General features: G+C 36.4%; 1 protein-coding gene across 2 annotated transcripts in view; it reads left to right on the top strand.

The window, feature by feature from the left end:
• Positions 1–20262, top strand: part of SCFD1 (sec1 family domain containing 1) — a gene marked incomplete at both ends in the record, with an annotated part of 92877 nt that overhangs the window by 10869 nt on the left and 61746 nt on the right. For both annotated transcript variants that reach the window (XM_080707610.1, XM_080707611.1), the window contains 7 exons: positions 2351–2441; positions 4441–4563; positions 7681–7768; positions 11494–11583; positions 13759–13814; positions 14722–14807; positions 18128–18227. In XM_080707610.1, the coding sequence (XP_080563736.1) occupies positions 2351–2441; positions 4441–4563; positions 7681–7768; positions 11494–11583; positions 13759–13814; positions 14722–14807; positions 18128–18227 (634 nt within the window). The remainder of the gene's footprint in view (positions 1–2350; positions 2442–4440; positions 4564–7680; positions 7769–11493; positions 11584–13758; positions 13815–14721; positions 14808–18127; positions 18228–20262) is intronic.

Genomic DNA, 20262 nt, shown 5'->3' on the forward strand with positions numbered 1-20262 from the left:
GATTTTCAGTTAATACTATAACAATTTGGTTTTATAAGCTTAAATTTTTTCAGTTAGATAATGATATTTATCCAAAATTGAGAAAATATTATATTGCTTAAATTCTTTCCTTTTATGTATTTATTTAGTGGTGCTAGCATTATCAAATCCAGGACCTTGTACACACCAGACATGTACTCTACCACTAAGCTACACCCACAGCTCCAGTCACATCAGGTTTTTTGTTTTCGTTTTGTGGTACTGGGGATGGTATCCAGGGGCATTTTACCTCCAATCTATACCCCCCGGCCCTATTTATTATTATTATTATTATTATTATTATTATTAATTTTCAAACAGAATCTCACTAAGTTGCTGAGAGCCTCACTTTATAGCGGAGGGCCTCATTAAGTAGCTGAGGCTGTCTGTGAACCACGATCCTCCTGTCTCAGCCTCCCTCCTGAATGCTGGGATTACAAGCATGCGCCACCACGCCCTAGCTGCTTTATTTTATTAATGAAAATAACTAAAGTTTCAAAAGCTTAAGTTATTGTCTCACAGTTGAACAACCAGTTAATAGCAGAACTGTGGCCAAATTGCTTGACCACTACTTCCATGCTGTTGGTCTACTAAATCATAATGGCTCAGTAATAGTGGCCAATAGAAATGAGGCCTAACTCATCTACTTCCTTATAGGCCAACATGATAGTCTTCCCTATATAGTCTGGGAACCAAAGAGCTCTTCGCACCAGAACATGGAGGCGCTGCATAGCTACCATACCCAACTCCCATTGACCTTGACTCTCATCATTTTCCCCTGCTTGCTGGGAAATAATGCATCAGTCACTTTATATTCTTTAAGCTAGTTCAGGTTCATTTGTAGGAAATAATAACCACAAGTTTCCAGAATGTGAAATAGTGGTTCTATACCTTTAGACAGTTGGACAGCCAGCATAAAAAGAAAGCAGCTTATGCCTGGCCTCACGTTTTCTTTCTCATTGTCAATAGCAGCAGCCAGACGGATGGAAGAAGTTAATAAATGCATACCCGCTGGCGGCGTGTGCCTCTTTCCCTCTTCTGGATTATAGAAAAGTGATGAGAGAAGAGTGAATATTTCTATAAGTAGAATGTTAGTCATATTTCCTGATGGAAACATGGCAAAATCTAATACCGAAGAATAAAGAGATTTTGTGACTTGATATTGTTTCTGGGGGTTTTTTTTGTTTTTTTTTTTTTTTTGGTAATGGGGACTGAACCCAGGTACATCTACCTCTGAGCTAGACAACCCACCCTTTTTATTTTTTTATTTTGAGACAGGGTCTCACTAAATTGCTAAGGCTGGCAGTGAACCAGCAATCCCCCTCTCTCAGCCTCCCAAGTACTGGGATTACAGGCATATGCCACCATACACAGCTGATAATTGGGATATTTATTTATTTTATTTGTGGGGGGATACTAAAGATGGAACCCAGGGGCTTTCTATCTCCAGGCTATACTCCCAGACCTATTTTATACTTTATTTGGAAACAGGGTCTCACTAAGTTGCTGAGCGCCTCACTAAGTAGCTGAGGCTGGCTTCGAACCTGTGTGATCCTCCTGTCTCAGCCTCCCAAGCACGGGGATTACAAGTATGCACCACCATGCCCGGCATAATTGGGATATTTAAGTGAAAACATTCCCTGGGTTACAAAAAGAGAAAACTATTATGTAATCTGTGAGGTCTTTAATGTCTCTTGTATATTTTCTTGTGGCACAACGAACATCCAGAAATATATTAAGTGTGTGCTTACAGTACTCAAGGCCCTGGGCTTGATCCCCAACACATAAAAAATATACGAGATAAAGTATTTAAGTTTTAAGAAAACATTCATTTACCTTTTATTGTAAAATATACTGGATCTTGTATGTTTTATTGCTTGTAAAGACTCTTCCAGCTCCTGCTTTCTCTTTTTCACTATACTTTTTTCCCACTTACCAACACCCCCACATTCACACTACCACCACCACCAGATTCCTGTGACAAATGGGAATAGAATTGATTTGAATGTGCTTTCATTTTCTTTCTTCATTTTCTCTTTGTGCTTCATTCAAGGAGAACAGTCGTAGAAGAGAACGTGTGACCATAAGAAATATTAAAACTAAATTGGGTGAAATAGAACTAATAAAACTAATGAGAAATTAGGATCTTACTGATAAATAATATTGACTGTAAATTTAAAAAAAAAAACAGTTGGGTTAACTAACTGATTAAGAGCAGCAAGAACTTTTAGAGCACTGGTCACTGTCTTTGAGCTGGTGAACTGCTTAAACTATCTTTTTAGGTAAAAGACCAAGAAAAAAATGAGTCTTATTTTGTTTTAATATCTTCTAGGCTTTTGCACTCTGATCGAGATCCTATTCCAGATGTTCCTGCAGTGTACTTTGTAATGCCAACTGAAGAAAACATTGATAGAATGTGCCAGGTAAAATGGGTTCTTATTTTACCTGATACTTAAATTTTAGAACAGATTATTTAAAAAAAAAGTCTTAGATGTCCAGTGTAAAAAGTCAGAAATCCCCTTACCCAGTTTAAAATAATTCAAAAGATTTAAAATTCTTAGGCTGAAAAGAATTATATTGATAAAGACTGAGTCTGACCTTTAAAAAGCAGAAAGCCTAACTATATAGCTTTAAAAATAGAGTTTTAGTGTACTCAGATAATAAGGCTGTGAGTAAGAAGTATAACCTGGTGCAGGAACGCTATAAGGTTTCTTCTTTCTCTTTCCTTCATCATTTCTAGTTTCTAGCTTTTTATCATCTTGCTTGTGGCTTCGTGGATGTAAGGCAGCAAGTGCAGCTGTAGCCTTCACATTTGTGTTTACCACCAGGAGAAATGGTAAAAGACCCTGCCAGCCGGGCTGTTCACTTGATTCAGGAAAACTAAACCTTCCCAGAAACTCCTGTGAGACTTTACTTAAGTCTTCCTGGATACCATTAGCTTCAAGAGAGGCTGCAGAAGTTCAGATTGGCATGAATTTTTTGCACCCCAAAGAAAATTTGGATTCTTTCATCAAGGAAAGGGAGGAAATGATTCTGGATAGTTAACAGTATCTGCCATAAGTTCTGTCTTTACGTGTTATTGACTGTTGAATAATCTGCTATTCATATTGTTAGGGAAGGCCACAAATTTGTGACCTGTGTAGCTTCATGATACCTTGCTGCTTCTTTGTTTTACCCTATACAGACTCATATGTGCTACTTTTTAAAGAAGTATTATTTCAATCTCTTCTCCCTTCCTTTTATATTGACTTCATTGAGTTATAACGTATACACCATACAGTTTCCTCATTTTAAAGTATATGGTAACAATTCAGTGAGATTTAGTATATTCACAGGCTTGTGCAGTCATCACCACAGCCAATTTTACAAATTTGTAACTCCTTTCTCTAAGTTTAAGAAACATGAGTCCCAGGATCCTTAACACTTTTTATTTTCTCAGTCATTGCATATAACCAGTGTCCCTGCCTTTCCACTGCCCTGCTAGGCTGCCTACCTCCTATAAACTCTAGCTGCTCATTTCCTCCCATTTTAGCATCTCTGAAATTAGATGCATTTTAAAATTAATCACGTCTCATAAATCTTTACTGGGTTTAATTTTTTTCTTAGTGGTACATAAATGATGATGCCTCTTACAGTTGACTGCTTCTTAGATTTGAGGAAATAGAGTTATTTAGATAGCTATGCCTAGCCAGGCACGGTGGCGCACACTTGTAATCCCCCGTGCTTGGGAGGCGGAGACAGGAGGATCGCGCAGGTTCGAAGCCAGCCGCACTGGCTTAAGAGACCCTGTTTCTAAATAAAAAAGTATAAAATAGGTCTGGGAGTGTAGCCCGGAGACAGAAGGGTTTCCGGGAACCCCAGTACCACCAAAAAAAAAAAAAAAAAAAAAAAAAGATAGCTATGCCTAGAGTTTAAGAACATAAGTAAATTTGATTTAAGAATTACATAATTTAAATGCCACTACTTTCAAGTGATAGAAAAGAAATACCTCTGGAACTAGTAATTGGAGTTGTAACACATCATCTGTGTTTTGAAAAAATGAAAATTTTCTTGTGTGAATACATAACCACAGCAGTAGAAAGTTTTATCTGCCCAATATAGCAAACATTTTAAGTTAGATACTATTGTACCTGCTCTTGCGTATTTTTAAGAAAAATAGAAGTAAGCAGTTTTGATCTGTGTTATAATTAACAGGATTTTATTAATAATAACTTTCATAACTTTATTAAGATACATTTCAGTAACCATACAGCTAGTACTTATCATGTTTGTTCTCTTGAAATACTTCTTTTTGATTGTCATTCATATAACCTACATTTTATATGTATGCCTTGTCTTCCAAAATCTTGCTTGTATGATATTTTAAATACTTGTATTCATAGTCACTGGCCTATGAGATTGAAATATTCATTGTATTTCTAGGATCTACGGAATCAGCTCTATGAATCATATTATTTAAATTTTATTTCTGCTATTTCGAGAAGTAAACTGGAAGATATTGCAAATGCAGCATTAGCAGCCAGTGCAGTAGCACAAGTAGCCAAGGTAAGAGATTTGGATAGTGATGATATTTTGTTAAAGTAAAATTTCACAGTGTTCTGAAAGTTGCTAATCGACATAGGTTTCTTACTTACAAATAGCCAGAACACACATTTACATTTGCTACTTTTAGGAGGAGTTCCAGTAATATAAATTGTCTTCAGCTTATGTCGAAAGCCAACTCAGTCCACTTGGGGCGCGAGTTTGCTCGCGGTCGAGAGTCTCAGTAAAGATGGGGAAAGATAGAGTGACGTACTACAGATTCTTATCTGTAGCGGTTCTTTCCTAGGAAAATAATCCTATGATCGGCGCTTTTGAAAAAGAACCTGACATGGATCAATGCATCTTGTGCAATCGAACACTTTATTTTGGACACAAGATTTTTTATATATTCCCCTCTCCCAGTGAATTTCTAGTAAAAAAAAAGTGCAAAACACCCAAGGTACAAAAGAGAGATACACATGCAGATTACCAACCCTGAACAAGACAAAAGTAAGGCCTGGGATATCCCAGGTCTTTGTGATTGAGATCAGTCCCATTATCTCAGGTGGGCCTTGTGCTCCAGGGCCCAGCCCCCTTTGGCCTTGCAGCTGCAGAGGCTTCTATTTGGCTAAAAGTCACAGCCAAAATTACTTGAAGAGTCCAGTTTGTTTTTAAGAGTTTTCTTTAACCCTTTCAGGAGCTCTCATTCCTAGGGCTTAGTTCAATGTCCTCCTTTATCTAAAATGGGGGACGAAGTCCGAGATTCCAGCTTTCATATAGTTATCGTAAGGAAAATCCGTGTTCCTTTATGATGATTTAGGGAATTTCAATGAATGTCTGCTGGATTTTGTCTGCAATACTATCTGCTGTCTGAAAACTTGAACAAATTCATGACACAGTTTAGCAGGTAAACACCAAGAAATAACACGAAGTCTTTAGATTTAGTTGTCAGATATATTTCTCTAGCAGCTGAGCATTTTTCCTCAAACGATAGACTTATTAGAAGCCTATCCCTCTTTTAATAATCCATATTCATATCACTAACCCTCTGCAACTTTCTTTTCTTTTCTGATTACCCTAATTCTCTCCCATTCGGGCCAATCTCAGGATAAGCTCTTCTTCATACAAAATACTTTCTTATTCTCACCATATTTTCTTTCTTTCTTTCATCTTTACACATCTATTTTATCTGTCCTTTGTTTTGACATAGCTATTTTTAACCAGGTGGTGTCGCTGTACTTGGTGCAAAAGCCAAGATTTATTGAAGATCAAAGATAAAGGTGGACTGGAATGCTGCCACTGCTTCTAATTACCATTTGAACAAGGCTGAAAGTTTACTGGAAGGATTATTTTACATGGATTCAATTTCTCTCGCAGTCCTGATCTTTTTTCCACCGGAGCAATTCGTTTGGAGAGTTAAAAGAATCATTACCAAAAGGATAATAGTTATGAAAGAATATCTAAGAGTGGAGGAGTTTTTTGGCCAGAGACGATGCCCTCTCTCGGGGCTAATCGCCGATGACTACATGGATTCTCACACATGTAGATGCCGAGATGGAGTGGGCAGCAAAGTCTTGGCAAGCTTAGACTAGGAAAAATAAACCAACCTAAGGGAACTTTCTACTCAGTGAATTAGAAAAAATAAAAATAAAAATAAATGAAAAAGCAGAATTAGTTTTTGCTTTAGGTTTACTTGTATAATCTTTGTAGCTCGATTTAGAAACAGTTTGACAGTTGTGTAATCATAAATTATGTTCAGAATTTATTGACCTTTTTTATCTGTAATTATATAATTACCATATTATCACCAGATCTTTTCTTTTTTGCAGTTCTGGGGATTGAGCCCAGGCATTTTACATCCAACCTATACCCCCAGCCCTATTTTTTATTCTTTATTGGGAAACAGGGCCTTACTAAGTAATTGAGGCTGGCCTCGAACCTGTGATCCTCCTGTCTCATTCTCCTGAGACTGGGATTACAATCATGCACCACCACACGTGGCTCAACAGATCCTTTCTTTAAAAAGAGAATCCATCCGGGCGTGGTGGCGCACGCTTGTGGTCCCCGTGCTTCGGAGGCTGAGAAGAGAGGATCACGCAGGTTCAAAGCCAGCTTCACCTGGCTTAAGAGACCCTGTTTCCAAATAAAATATAAAATAGGTCTGGGAGTGTAGCCCGGAGGTAGAAGGCCTCCATTACCACCAAAAGAGAGAGGGGGAGTATTTTTTTAATTTGGAGAAGACATATAAGTTCTAGAGGATGCAGAGCATATAAAACTAAATATATATTTTAATTCCCATATTTTCCCCACTATTAGATTTTTCATTCTTAGATTTAAGTATTTCACTACTTTTTTTTTTTTTTTTTTTGGTGGTATTGGGGGTAGAACCGAGAGGCTTTCTACCTCCGAGCTATACTCCCAGACCCATTTTATATTTATTTGGAAACAGGGTCTCACTAAGTTACTGAGAGCCTCACTAAGTAGCTGAGGCTGGCTTCGAACCTGCGCGATCCTCCTGTCTCAGCCTCCCAAGTGCAGGGATTACAAGCGTGCGCCACCACACCCGGCTTCCACTGCTACTTCTAATTAGTTTTTGAGGCTTCTTTCTTAATGTTCTTGCTCAAAATTTCTCATTAATTAAATAATAGGAATGGTTTTCAATTTAACAAATATATATTTCAAACAGTTGACTTTTTTTTCTTTATTTGCAAATCTAAAGAAGTGGCTTTTTTCTACTTTATTTATAAAAGTTTATGGTGTAAAAAATAGTTACTGTGACTTTCTTAGGAAGTGTGATTATAGTAAATATAGAAAATAATATCATGGTTTTTCTTTAAAATTAAAAATCTATTCCCATCACAACCACAACTTTTATTTTTATAGTAGCTTAAATTTTGATTTTTGAAAATGTTACTCTCCTCCCTAATACTTTATAAAAGCATGTTTTTACTGTTTTTAAAATATTTTTTAATTCCTTATATTTACCCAGTTAGACAGTCTACTACTTAGCATAGTTCTTAGTTATTAAATTCAATTATAATTTTTCTCATTTTTAATCATTAGTAGATTAAAATCAGACTTAAACTGTTAATGTGGCTATACTGTAAAAATTTATTTACAAATTTTTTCTTTTGTTTCTAGGTTTTTGATCAGTATCTCAATTTTATTACTTTGGAAGATGATATGTTTGTATTATGTAATCAAAACAAGGAGCTTATTTCATATCGTGGTATGTGAAAGTAAGAATATTGCAATTAATTGTTAACAAAATAGCTGGTGTACTGCAAAAAAATTGGCAAACATGGGTAGTTGGCTTCAAAACCAGATTTCTTTACAGCAGTAGCGCTATGAAAGATTCTTTAAAGCACACAGAGAAAATAAGTCACACTAAATTTTGTCACATAAAAATACCCGTTAATAAACTTGTTTTGTCAGTTCAGTGAAGTACGAATTCTCTGGCCTTTTCATTCCCATAGCAATTTGCATGAAGAGTTCATTCAAGTAAGACAGTATTTTAATGCAGGATATAGTTGTCTAGTATTTTGCCTTTAGACAAAAATAAGATACTATATTTCTCTGTATATATAAAACCTAGCCAGATGGTAAACTCTCAGAGAAGACAAAAATCTTTTGGTTTCATGGAAAGCAATAGTGTGCTTTCTTGTTGGAATTAAACAAAATCCCTAAGAGTATGTATTTGCTGAACTGTCAATGAAAGAGGTTTTTTATGGTGATTATTCTTCATAGAAGTTCATTTACATTTAATGAGGTTTTAAATTAATTAGCATCAACTTATTTAAGTTACATGTTTGAAATCTAGTTTTTCTTAAGAATTTAAGTTATACTCTTAAGTTGTTATATTTATAACCTGGTCACTTTACTCAAATTGAAGAAACTGAAGTCCCTTAATTGGTCCCATTTTCAAACTCAATCAGAATATGATTTTTTTTTTTTTTTTTTTGCATTGCTGGAGATGGAACCCAGTTCTACCTCCAAGCTACACTCCCCCAGCCCAATTTTTTTTTTCTTTATTTTGAAAAGGGTCTTACCGAGTTTCAGAGGGCCTCACTAAGTAGCTGAGGCTGGCCACAAACCATTATCCTCCTGTCTCAGCCTCCCAAATGCTGGGATTACAAGTATGTGCCACCACACCCAGCTAGAAAATGATTTTTTAAATAGCCTGAAATTTTACATTCCATTTAAAATTTTAGTATGAGTTTTCTTTTTTTCTTTTTTTTTTTTTTTTTTGTGGTACTGAGGGTGGAACCCAGGGGCTTTTCTACCTCCGGACTATACTCCCAGACCTATTTTATACTTTATTTGGAAACAGGATCTCACTAAGTTGCTGAGAGCCTCATTCAGTAGCTGAAGCTGGCTTTGAACCTGTGTGATCCTCCTGTCTCAGCCTCCCAAGGGCTGGGATTACAAACGTGCGCCACCACGCCCAGCCATGAGTTTTCTTTTTTAATACTTCACATAACAGACCAAGCAAATGTATAAATTTAAAAAAAAAAAACCTTGCCCATAGTGCTAGGGATATAGCAGAATATTTAGTGACCTAGTGTATGTGAGGCCCTGGCTTCAATCCGCTGTACTGTAACCAAAAAGAAAGGGGAAAAAATTGCACAAATATTTAAATAATTCTTTAGAAAAGCTAAACTTGTACTGAACCTAAAGTTTATTACACATTGAAATACAGACTTAAATTTTTATGTACATGTCAACTTTATAAAAAGATCATGCCTAAAATTAATTACTAATTTAAAAGTATAGTCACATCACCAATCTCCCAAATCCTCAGTAATAATGTTATAAGCCCTTGCTCTGTGCAAATCATTTTGAGCACTTTTCAATATTATTTAATTTGCTCCTCTGAATAACTTTGCAAAATTTCCTGGAGTAAAAAATGAGGTATAGATATTTAAAAAAAAAAAAGCACCTTTACCTGTAGATCAGGAAGTAACAAAACCAGGTTACTAAAAGTGGACAATCTTCTGCAGAGATAGTGTTTTTAACCGTTATGTAATTGTATTCCAAATTCTCTAACACTTAAAGTGCTTTAAACAGCCAGGCGTGGTGGCGCACGCTTGTAATCCCTGCTCTTGGGAGGCGGAGACAGGAGGATCGCGCTGGTTCCCTCTGGCTTAAGGGACCCTGTTTCCAAATAAAAAATATAAAAATAGGTCTGGGAGTGTAACCCGGACGTAGAAGGGTTTCCAGGAACCCCAATACCAAGGAAGGAAGGAAGGAAGGAAGGAAGGAAGGAAGGAAGGGAGGGAGGGAGGGAGGGAGGGAGGGAGGGAGGGAGGGAGGGAGGAAGGGCGAGCTTTAATTATAAACACCATGCATTTTATTTGCATCCCCTCTTTTTTTTTTTTTTTTTTTCAGTACTGGGGATTGAGCCCAGGGGCATTCTATCTGCGAGCAACACCCCCAGTCCTATTTTTTATTTTGAAACAGGGTCTTAGTGCAAAGGGCCTCACTAAGTAACCGAGGCTGTCTGTGAACCTCTAGAGCCTCTTGTCTCAGCCTCCCAAATGCTGGGATTACAAATGTGCGATACCACTCCCGGCCTCTCTTCTTAATTCTAAACTTTCTACAGATTACTAACTTATTTGCTCAATGAAGCAAATTTATACTCTCAAAGTAAAGCTATTTTCTCAGACAAGGCAGCTTGTTATCTCAAGTTGGGTTGAAGTTACTAATGAACAATTTGACTTTTAAGATTACTTCTCATTCGTAGCTATGGAGCCAAGGTTTAGGGCTGAAGAAGGGTTGTATGCTTCTGAGTAAATTGTACCCATACCATATGACTGACAAAATGAACTAGAACTCATGTCCCCCAAATCACATAACTTATGTTGAATGCTTATACCATATCTTTCATCTTTAGATAGATGGTGGTTTGCAACACCTTGGTAAAAGCAGATTTCCTTCATCTGCATTCTGTATTGCCTTTTTGAATATTTGGTTATTTTTATATTCTCTGGGTAGCTTGTACTTTTAGATGCTCATATCTCCAGTTGGATTCCACTTTGCTTTATGCTGATTACAAGTTATATCAAATGTTATTATTTGTAATCATATTTAAAAATTAAGAATACTGTGTTGATAAAATTTTAGTTTAGCCAGTCTTTCAGCATACAGTTATTGAGTGGCTACTTTGTCTTATATTGGGCCTAGATATACTGAGAAAGACAAAGGAGTCAAGGTCTCTTCATAGCAATGTTTTTTAAAATGTATCCCCAAGGACTGTTTGTAATAGAACTCCCTGAGGTGGTTATCAAAATTGCAAGCATCTTTGTCTTTTTTTTTCTCCCACAGTTGTTCTACCATTGAGCTATATCCCCAGCCCTTTTTATTTTATTTTATTTTATTTTATTTATTTAATTATTTATTTTTGTGGCACTGGCAGTTGAACCCAGAGACATTTTACCTCTGAGCTAAACTTCCAGCCCAATATTTTTTTAATTTCTTATTTGGAAACAGGGTCTCACTAAGTTGCTGAGAGCCTCGCTAAGCTGTCGAGGCTGGCTTTGAACCTGTGATCATCCTGTCTCAGCCTTCCAAGTACTGGGATTACAAGCATGCACCACCATGCCCAGCTAATTTTTTATTTTGAGGCAGAGTCTCACTAAGTTTCCCAGGCTGTCCTCCCAAATACTGGGATTGCAGGTGTGTGCCAATGGACCTGGCAAGGTAGTATAGTTTTCAGTGTATTCTTATGCACTTAAAAGAAGTTTATAGTGGGCTAAGTGTGTAGCTCAGTGGTAGAGTACTTGCCTAGCATGCATGAGGCCCTGAGTTTCATCCCTAATACTTTAGGGGAAAAAATTTGTAACAAAAATTTCACCTGAGTATTATAAGTGATATCAAATTGCATATTAGTTAATTGAATATAAGAGTTTAATAAAGATAAATCATAAATTTTAATCTTTTTTATTCTCATTTTAGCTATAAATAGGCCAGACATCACAGACACAGAAATGGAAACTGTTATGGACACTATTGTTGACAGCCTATTTTGCTTTTTTGTTACATTGGGTAAGTTTTCAAATCTTTTTAGTTCTTCAAAGTAAATAATTTAGCAACTCATTTCAATCTGTTATATACTATAATATCCTTTTCTCCTCTGAATCTCTAGGGGCTTTCCAGGAGTATATATTACATAATATATAAAATTATAATTCTTCTAATAACTTGCTATGATTATTCTTGAGTTAGTATTTAGAAGATGTTTTGGATTGTCACCCTACATGTCTTTGTAACTTTGTAATGTTTAAGTGGTTTTAGGGGTAACTTCAGCTATGTGCCTGCTAATTTTCTTTTAATCTTTCTTTATTAAAATTTTCAAACATTCTTCAAAGTACAAAAATATGTGGCTGGTAACAAGGCAAATGTTAAAGCCTCCAGAAAACACTAAATTAGTATATAATACTTAATATACCTATGCTCTAAAATTATTAGCATTCCTTTGGGTCATCTAAAATTGCTTGTAGCTACGTTGTGTTTAGTATCTAACATATAACTTTATGCTTTACTAAGGATCTATATAGAAACCTAGTAGCAGTTTCAATTTTATAGATGCTTAAAACCTTTTAATTAAAATGATCCTTACAGTAGATTAATAAATTCTTCATTTCACAAATCAGAAAATTAAGGAAGAGATATGCGTAGTATGGGATTTAGAAAAATGTTTGAGAATTCGTTTGTGAATTTTAGGGCTCCCCTATTTCATAATTTTTCCCCCTTTATTTCTAATTCTAAATGCAAATCTTCTATTTCTCAAGTCATTAAGTCTCCTGTTTTCCTGCTTATTCTTTCTACTTTGTGCCATGTAAAGTGGAAAGTACCCCCAGGAGAAAAGCTGGTTGAACAAATATTTTACTTTATGTGACTCCTTTCTTTCAAGGATTTTATTTCCGTCTAATACTTCCCTGGGTTCTCAATGCAGTTAAGTGAGTTAAAGGTAGTGTCATTTAAAGAAAGCATGTGTATACAGTTTTTAGCCATTAGACATGATTATCTTTCTATCTTGCCATCCTAGACATTCTCCAAAATCTTGCCCAGTGCTAGGGTTAATATGGGCATGAAGGTTATTTTTGCTTGGTGATAACTATGTTTTCAAAGTAAGTATAGACTGGAAAAAATATATATAAAGACCGCTGAAATATTATAACCACACTTACTCTGTAAAGAGTATCACGAAGTGATTCTTTTTCAGAGGAGAAATTGAAATTATTGCCACTCTGACCTAGAAGAATTTTGACACTCTACATACACACACACACACACACACACACACACACACACACACATATCTCTCTCTCTCTCTCTCTCTCTCTCTCTCTCTCTCTCTCTGTAGAAAACAACCAGAGGGCATCTATTTCTGATTCTCAGTGAGGAAGGGAAGAGCTGGATTTAAGAGAGTTAATTTTATATATTTTTAATATTGTTTAAATTTTTATGCTGAGCATATATAAGCTAGACTATCAGAAGAAAACATAGTTTTTAAAAATTTGCTCATATTCCACATTTTACTTTTTCAGTTGATAGTATACGTTCCTATAGAATCTTAAAATGTAACAATTTCAGCATATGAAGATTACAATGTTCTTGTTTCGTGAGATTTTCAGTGCAACTGGATCTTGCCTATTTAGAATTTCAGCCTTTGGTAATGTTTATTCCAGTAATAAAGGAAGAGAGAAATTAAGACATGCAGTGAGCTGGTTTGGTAATGAATTGAGGGCAGTTTTAGGAGCATTTCTCATTATGTGAAGAATGTATTTTCTTTTTATCTTTTATATTAGTATTCTTTTAAAGTTCTTCTCTTGTTAATTAGTAAAATAAACAAAAAATAGCATTTTCAAACTGCTAAATTAACTAAGATTTTCTCAGTCTTTTATTTTGAGCCAAATTAAATTGAATTCTTTGAGAATAAATTTACTCTTTGACTCGACAGGAAGTCAAAATGCTGATTGGTTGCTCTCAATGATTGATTTAGCTTCATATAAAAATAGTTTTCTTCTGACTCTCTTGTTTATGAATGAGAAGGTTCACTTCTGAAACCTTACTTTTTACTCTTGAGATTATATTCTCTTATGTTTGTAGCCTAAATTATATACATCTATTATATCTGGGTCTTTTAATGCTGGTATATTTTATAAGTATTCGTTTTAATTAAGCCAAGATCATTGCTAAAATTTATTTTTAAAATAGGTGCTGTTCCTATCATTCGATGTTCAAGAGGAACAGCAGCAGAAATGGTGGCAGTGGTGAGTTTATATGAATAGCACTTGAGTATAAACAATATGGCATGAATTGTTTTTCCATAGTAACTCAAAGGCTTTCATATTAAATAACTCATAGGGATTATAGTATTAAGTACCAGTGGCAGTAGCTTTGTATTTTACTTTAGAATTCTTCTGAAGACAAAAATAATCATCACATGCTTCTGTGTAATGGAGAAAAATTATTTATTCCAGGGTACTATTCCAGCCTAATTCTTTTTTAATCAAAATGTATATTTCTATTCAGCCTGATCTCTCCAAGTACCACTTTACCTTTATGGTTTCCCCCAAATTACTTAATATTTAACTTCATTTAGCAAGTATTTATAATCAAACATGACTATTTTTAAATGGTAGAATGCATTTTAAGACTCCCAATCTATTAGAGAAAATGTTCAGTATAATTGAATAACCTTTAAATATTAATTTAAAAAAAGAAGTAAAGGATTGCTGAAAAGAAGAGAGGAAAATGTAGTAACATTCTTGACGCTTGGTTAGGCTAGCGGAGGGCTGTTTCCCTTCACTACTCTATTTCCCTCTGGGGCCTGTTGCACCTGCACTATTCTTTCCACTCCCACCCACCCAGGTCAACATGCTCTCCATCTAGACGCCTCCTTGGTACAACAGAGCCATGCTTAGGGAGACAGGCTGGGTCTCTACTGCCAAGCATTTCCTGAACCTAAGGTAAAATTAGTCACCAAAAGTGCCTATTAGTTAAAAGAGGCCTGAGTCACAGTAGAAACAACATTGGTCTTTTTTTCAAGTGCAAGTTATGATGTTATTAAAATAGTAAGGTAAAATATTTAAATTTCAAGTTCTGGGATTATTAAACTAAGAATACAGTGTATTCCCCTACTTAAAGAAAGTGTTAATGTAATGTTTGATTTTTCAGAAACTAGATAAGAAACTTCGGGAAAATCTAAGAGATGCGAGAAACAGTCTTTTTACAGGTGACACACTGGGAGCTGGCCAATTCAGGTATATGTTAGTTAATATACTCTGTTAGCTAATAGAGCCAGTGATGCTAATAAATATCTTTAACCTTGTAGTAAGAATTGTTTTTTGGTTTTTTTTGTTTGTTTGTTTGTTTGTTTCTTTGTTTGTTTTTTTGGTGGTACTAAGGATGGAACCCAGGGGCATTCTACCTCTGAACTACACCCTCAGCCCTATTTTAATTTTTATTTTGAAACAGGACCTTACTAAGTTACTGAGGCTGATCGTGAACCTGTGATCCCCCTGTCTCAGCCTCTCAAATACTGGATTACAAGCATGTGCCACCAAGCCCAGCTTATTTCTTACTTTTTTTTTTTTTTTTTTTTTTTTTTCGGGTCTGGGGATGAAACCTAGGGGCATTCAACCTCCAAGCTATACCCCCTGCCCTGTTTTTATTCTTTATTTTGAAACAAGGTCTCACTAAGTTGTGGAGGGCCTCAGTAATTAGCTGAGGCTGTCCGCGATCATCCAGCCTTAGCCTCCCGAATGCTGGGATTACAAGTGTGCACCACCACGCCCAGCAAAGTGAAAAACTTCTAATACTTATATTTGTTTATTTATTATTAAGTTTCTCTTTTTATTCTGAAACATTAATACCTAAGCTTGAAAAGTATTTCTATCATTGCTAACATAGGTAATGGCAAAGTTGCCATGGTTAGTAAGTAGAAATACTAAGAAACCCTATATGTTATAGTAAAATTTTTTTTGTTTTTTATTGTTCTGTTTTTATTGGTGCTGGGGATTGAACACAAAAGCAATCTACCTCTGAAATATATCCCCAACCCTTTCTATTGTTTATCTTCAAATGGTCTTAGCAAGTTGCTGTGTATCTAGCCAGTATGCTGAGACTGGCCTCAAACCTGAGATACTCCTGACTCAGCCTCCCAAGGACTGAGATTATAGGTACCACCACACCCAGACAGATTTTTTTTTTCCCCCAGTACTGGAGATTGAACCCACGAGCATTCTGCCTCTGAGATATACCCCAAGGTCTAATTTTTATTCTTTACTTTGAAATAGAGTCTCACTAAGTTGTGGAGGACCTCACTAAGTAGCTGAGTCTGGCCTCAAGCCTCTCAAGTACTGGGATTACAAGTGTGGGCCACTATGCCCAGCATGATTTTGATTTTTAATAGTAGTGGGCAGTATTCAAATGAAATAAAAAGACCCACTCACATAGCTGAGATTCCCCCCACTTGTCCTCCATCCCACAGAATGGGAATTCAACCTAGGGACACTCAGCCACTGAGCTACATCCCCATTCCTTTTTTTATTTTTCATTTTGGGGTAGGGTTTCACTAAATTGCCAGGCTAACCTCAAACTTGTAATCCTCCTACCTCAGCCTCCTTCCTCCATATAGCTTGGTTTTTAGGCATGCTCTATCATGCGCACCATGCTGAGAGTTCTTTCAAGAAAAAGGGACAATATGTTGGAAAATTCTTACCCCCACTTAGGTGAATTAATAATAAAGCCTGTGATGGAAAAAGATGTATACCCAGAGAAATAATAAGTACTCTGTAGCAGTAACAATTCATAAACATCCATATGTTTTATTTCAAATCCATTTTGATGTCTCCAGTCTTATTCCCACATTGTTTTAAACTGTTCCCACATTGTTTTAAACTGTTCTTGGATTTCACTGCTGGTCTTAAGCATTCTTGAAAATGTTTCTCATTACATAGAGCAAAAACATCAATTTCTCACCTGAATTTTTTAATACACTGAAGGAAACACTATATCAGACATTATATAGTAGTTCCTTTTTAGTACTCTGGTATAGGCCTTAGAAACCAATGTAAAGTCACTATTTTATTTGGATTTTTTTTAATTTTTCTCATTATTGTAATACAACTGTTTCTTAATTTCTTGGTTGTATTTTACATTATTTTAATCAGCAACTTGTTGGACTATTGTTAAATATATTTGAATCCAACCATATTGATTCTCACCCAGGGGAATTTTTGTCCCCACAAACATATAGAAATGTCAGGAAACATGTCTGGTTGTCACAAGTGGGAAGATAGTACCAGATTTTAGTAGGGTGCATTGTAAGGTCCTGTCATGCTAAACTTTGTACAGTGTGTATCAAAACCCCATAACGAGAAATTATCTAACTCCAAAGGTCATTAGTGCTGAGGTTAGGAAATCGTATCTTCCATCCTCCCTTACCTTCCACCTACCTCTAGAGTAGAGTTAGTGCAGTCAAGAACGTCTGCTGACCTATGCTCAGAAAAGTGTGATGAACTACTCATTGGTCAGAGGTCTCTTGCAGTAAGAACTGTATAGAGTTGATATATTCAGAGAGCAGTGACTTCTGAAAAGTGTAGTGTAACTCCTGTTAACAGCAGTACCTCTAAAGAATATCTTTAAAACTTCTGTAGACACATAGTAATCAAATGACGTTGAGCTTCAATTTGCTTTAAATGTGGTCCATTTCACGAGTAATTGGATGTCATTGTGGCCGGATCTTTCATTGTGTCTATCAGGATTTTGTCTGGAGTATACTTTTTAAATTTGTATTTATAGAAAAAAGTTGTGATTTATAATTTATGAAACTGTCAGAACATATATTTACATTTATAAGATCCTGTGGATTTTTTGTTGTTTTCCCTGAATCTGACTATTTCTTTTTTGCCTTTTTAAAAAAATGTAAAAAGCCACGCCGGGCATGGTGGCGCACGCTTGTAATCCCCACCCTTGGGAGGCTGAGACAGGAGGATCGCACGGGTTCGAAGCCAACCTCAGCTACTTAGTGAGGCTTTCAGCAACTTAGTGAGACCCTGTTTCCAAATAAAATATAATAAAGGTCTGGGTAGAAAGCCTCTGGGTTCCACCCCCAGTACCACCAAAAAAAAAAAAAAAAAAATGCAAAAAGCCAGGCGTGGTGGCACAGGCTTGTAATCCCTGTGCTTGGGAGGCGGAAACAAGAGGATCGCACAGGTTCGAAGCCAGCACGCTGGCTTAAGAGATCCTGTTTCCAAATAAAAAAATATAAAATAGGTCTGGGAGTGTAGCTCTAAGGTAGAAGGGCTTCCAGGAACCCCAGTGCCACCAAAAAAAAATGTAAAATATATGTCTGACAGAAAACAACTTATTTTAACTACAAAAACTATTTTGTGAAAGTATTTGTGTAGATTTCTTCCTTTGAAAGACTTATAATCTAAGGAATCCAAATAATTACCATAATTGAATGACTATATCTAAAATAAAGTAACGTAATTACAGAATTTCAATATTAGCATACTGCATACCAAAATGTATACACTGCTGTCAAGATTTACATACCGTTTTAATCTATTTACAGCTTCCAAAGGCCTTTGTTAGTCCTTGTTGACAGAAACATAGATTTGGCAACTCCTTTACACCATACTTGGACATATCAAGCTTTGGTGCATGATGTACTGGTAAGAGGCTAAATAGAGCACTTAATACTGAAAATGATAATGTTCAGTGGTTCTTGAATTTAAAATTAGTGTCATAGCTAGAGAAAGCTGTGAACGTTGAAGCTGAAAAATACAAAGTAAAAAATAGTGATGTAGATGCTGGAGTCGTGACGTATTAAAGTTTAAAGTCCCAAATTTATGATCTGTAATTACAGTATAAGTTAGTGGTATTGTTGACAATGATGGGGGAAAAGGAATGAAGAAAAATGAGAAACCGTCTCCCCCCCCCCCTCCTTGGTGCTGGGGATTGAACAAGGGACACCTTGGCCTTATTTTTTTATTTTAAAACAAGGTCTCATTATGTTGCTGAGGGCTGAGGCTAGCTTCAAACTTGTGATCATCTTGCCTTAGTTTGCCAAGTACTGGGATTACAGGTGTGTACTCCCACACCCAGCTCTGTGTTGTTTTTGGAAGCCAGTTCTTTCAAGGCAGGGATCACTGATGACTGCAAAGTCACCATTGCATGTGAGAATGTCAAGGTTATTAATGACTTGGTTAAAAGCAATTATAGGGTAGAGGCAAAATGACCAAAGTGGGTTTAGGAGAGATTAGAAAGAAAAGGATTTTAAAACCTTGTGGTATTTCTGTATAGGGGAGTGGATAAAGGCAGTGATTTCTGGAAGAGGAATGTGTAGTCAGAAAAGGATTTTTACGTGAGAAATTAACATTTGTGTACCAAAGGGAATGATCAAAGGAGAAATGTAATGAGACAGGAAAAAGAGTGTCCTGCAGGTGGCGACAGGGAGTCATAGTAGATCAGGGCTTCTCAACCTTGCCATTATTAACATTTTGGACCTAATCACCCTTTGTTGTGGGTGACTATCCTGTGCATCTTAGAATATTTAGCATCATCTTTGGCCTCAACTCCCCATGATAGTGCAAAGTAGCATGCCGTCATTTGTGACACAAAATGTCTCCACACTTTGCCAAATATACCCTAGTAAAGGGAGCTGGCAGAGCAGTATTGTCCCCAGTTGAAAACTACTCTTAAAGGATGATGTTGGAACTTTCAGAGAAAGAGTTGTTTTGGGGAAGAGGGCAAGTAACATGTCTTGGAGTAGCCAAAGAAGACATCTAATCCCAGTTCCAGATCCAGTGGCATTATCTCTGAGAGGTTAAAAAGTAAAGAATTAGCATCATCTCAAAAGGCTGCTAAGGGTAGCTATTTGGGGTTCAGTTAGAGCAAAAAGGCACAGGAGACATTTAAGGGAATGTTTAAAATGAGAGCCAGTGACCGAGTATGAATTCCAGAGGTTATGACAGGAGGATTTCAAGAGTTGGGTAAGAAGAGGAGATGAAATAAAAGAGGGGCCTGGGACTAAGGATCCATACAAGTTAATGGCATAGTGAGATCTTCTCGCTTGATAGTCTCATGTCACGTTTGACATGTGGGGCTGTGACTGTTGTGTAGGAGCATGGATGAGGGTCTTATTAAAGCTTGCAGATCAGAGGGCACCTCTTCGCTCCTGCCAGTGGTGGAGTGAAACCTCTTGTAGGTCACTGAGATATCTAGGAATCCTACCTAATTCCTGAACTTGAAGAATTCCTGGGCTCCTGCTTGACTTCCCTGGATGGAGGAAATTAAAATACAAGATGCTAAAAGTATAAGAGATTAGACATGTACAGATAGTTTTTAGTATAAATATGTAACTGGATGTGGTGGTACATGCCTATAATCCCAGTACTTGGGAAGCTGAGACAGGAGGACCCCGGGTCAAGAACAGCCTCAGCAATGTAGGGACACTCTTAGCAAGCTAGTGAGACCCTGTTTCAAAACAAAAAATAGAAAAGGGCTAAGGGTATAGCTTGGAGGTAGAAATTTCCCTTGAGTTCAATCCCAGGAACAAGAAGAGAAAGAGAAAGAGAAAGAGAAAGAGAAAGAGAAAGAGAAAGAGAAAGGAGAGAGAGAGAGAGAGAGAGAGAGAGAGAGAGAGAGAGAGAGAGAAAGAAGAAGAAGAAGAAGAAGAAGAAGAAGAAGAAGAAGAAGAAGAAGAAG

Source organism: Muscardinus avellanarius (assembly GCF_963383645.1).
Source record: "Muscardinus avellanarius genome assembly, chromosome: 12".
Lineage (NCBI taxonomy): Eukaryota > Metazoa > Chordata > Mammalia > Rodentia > Gliridae > Muscardinus > Muscardinus avellanarius.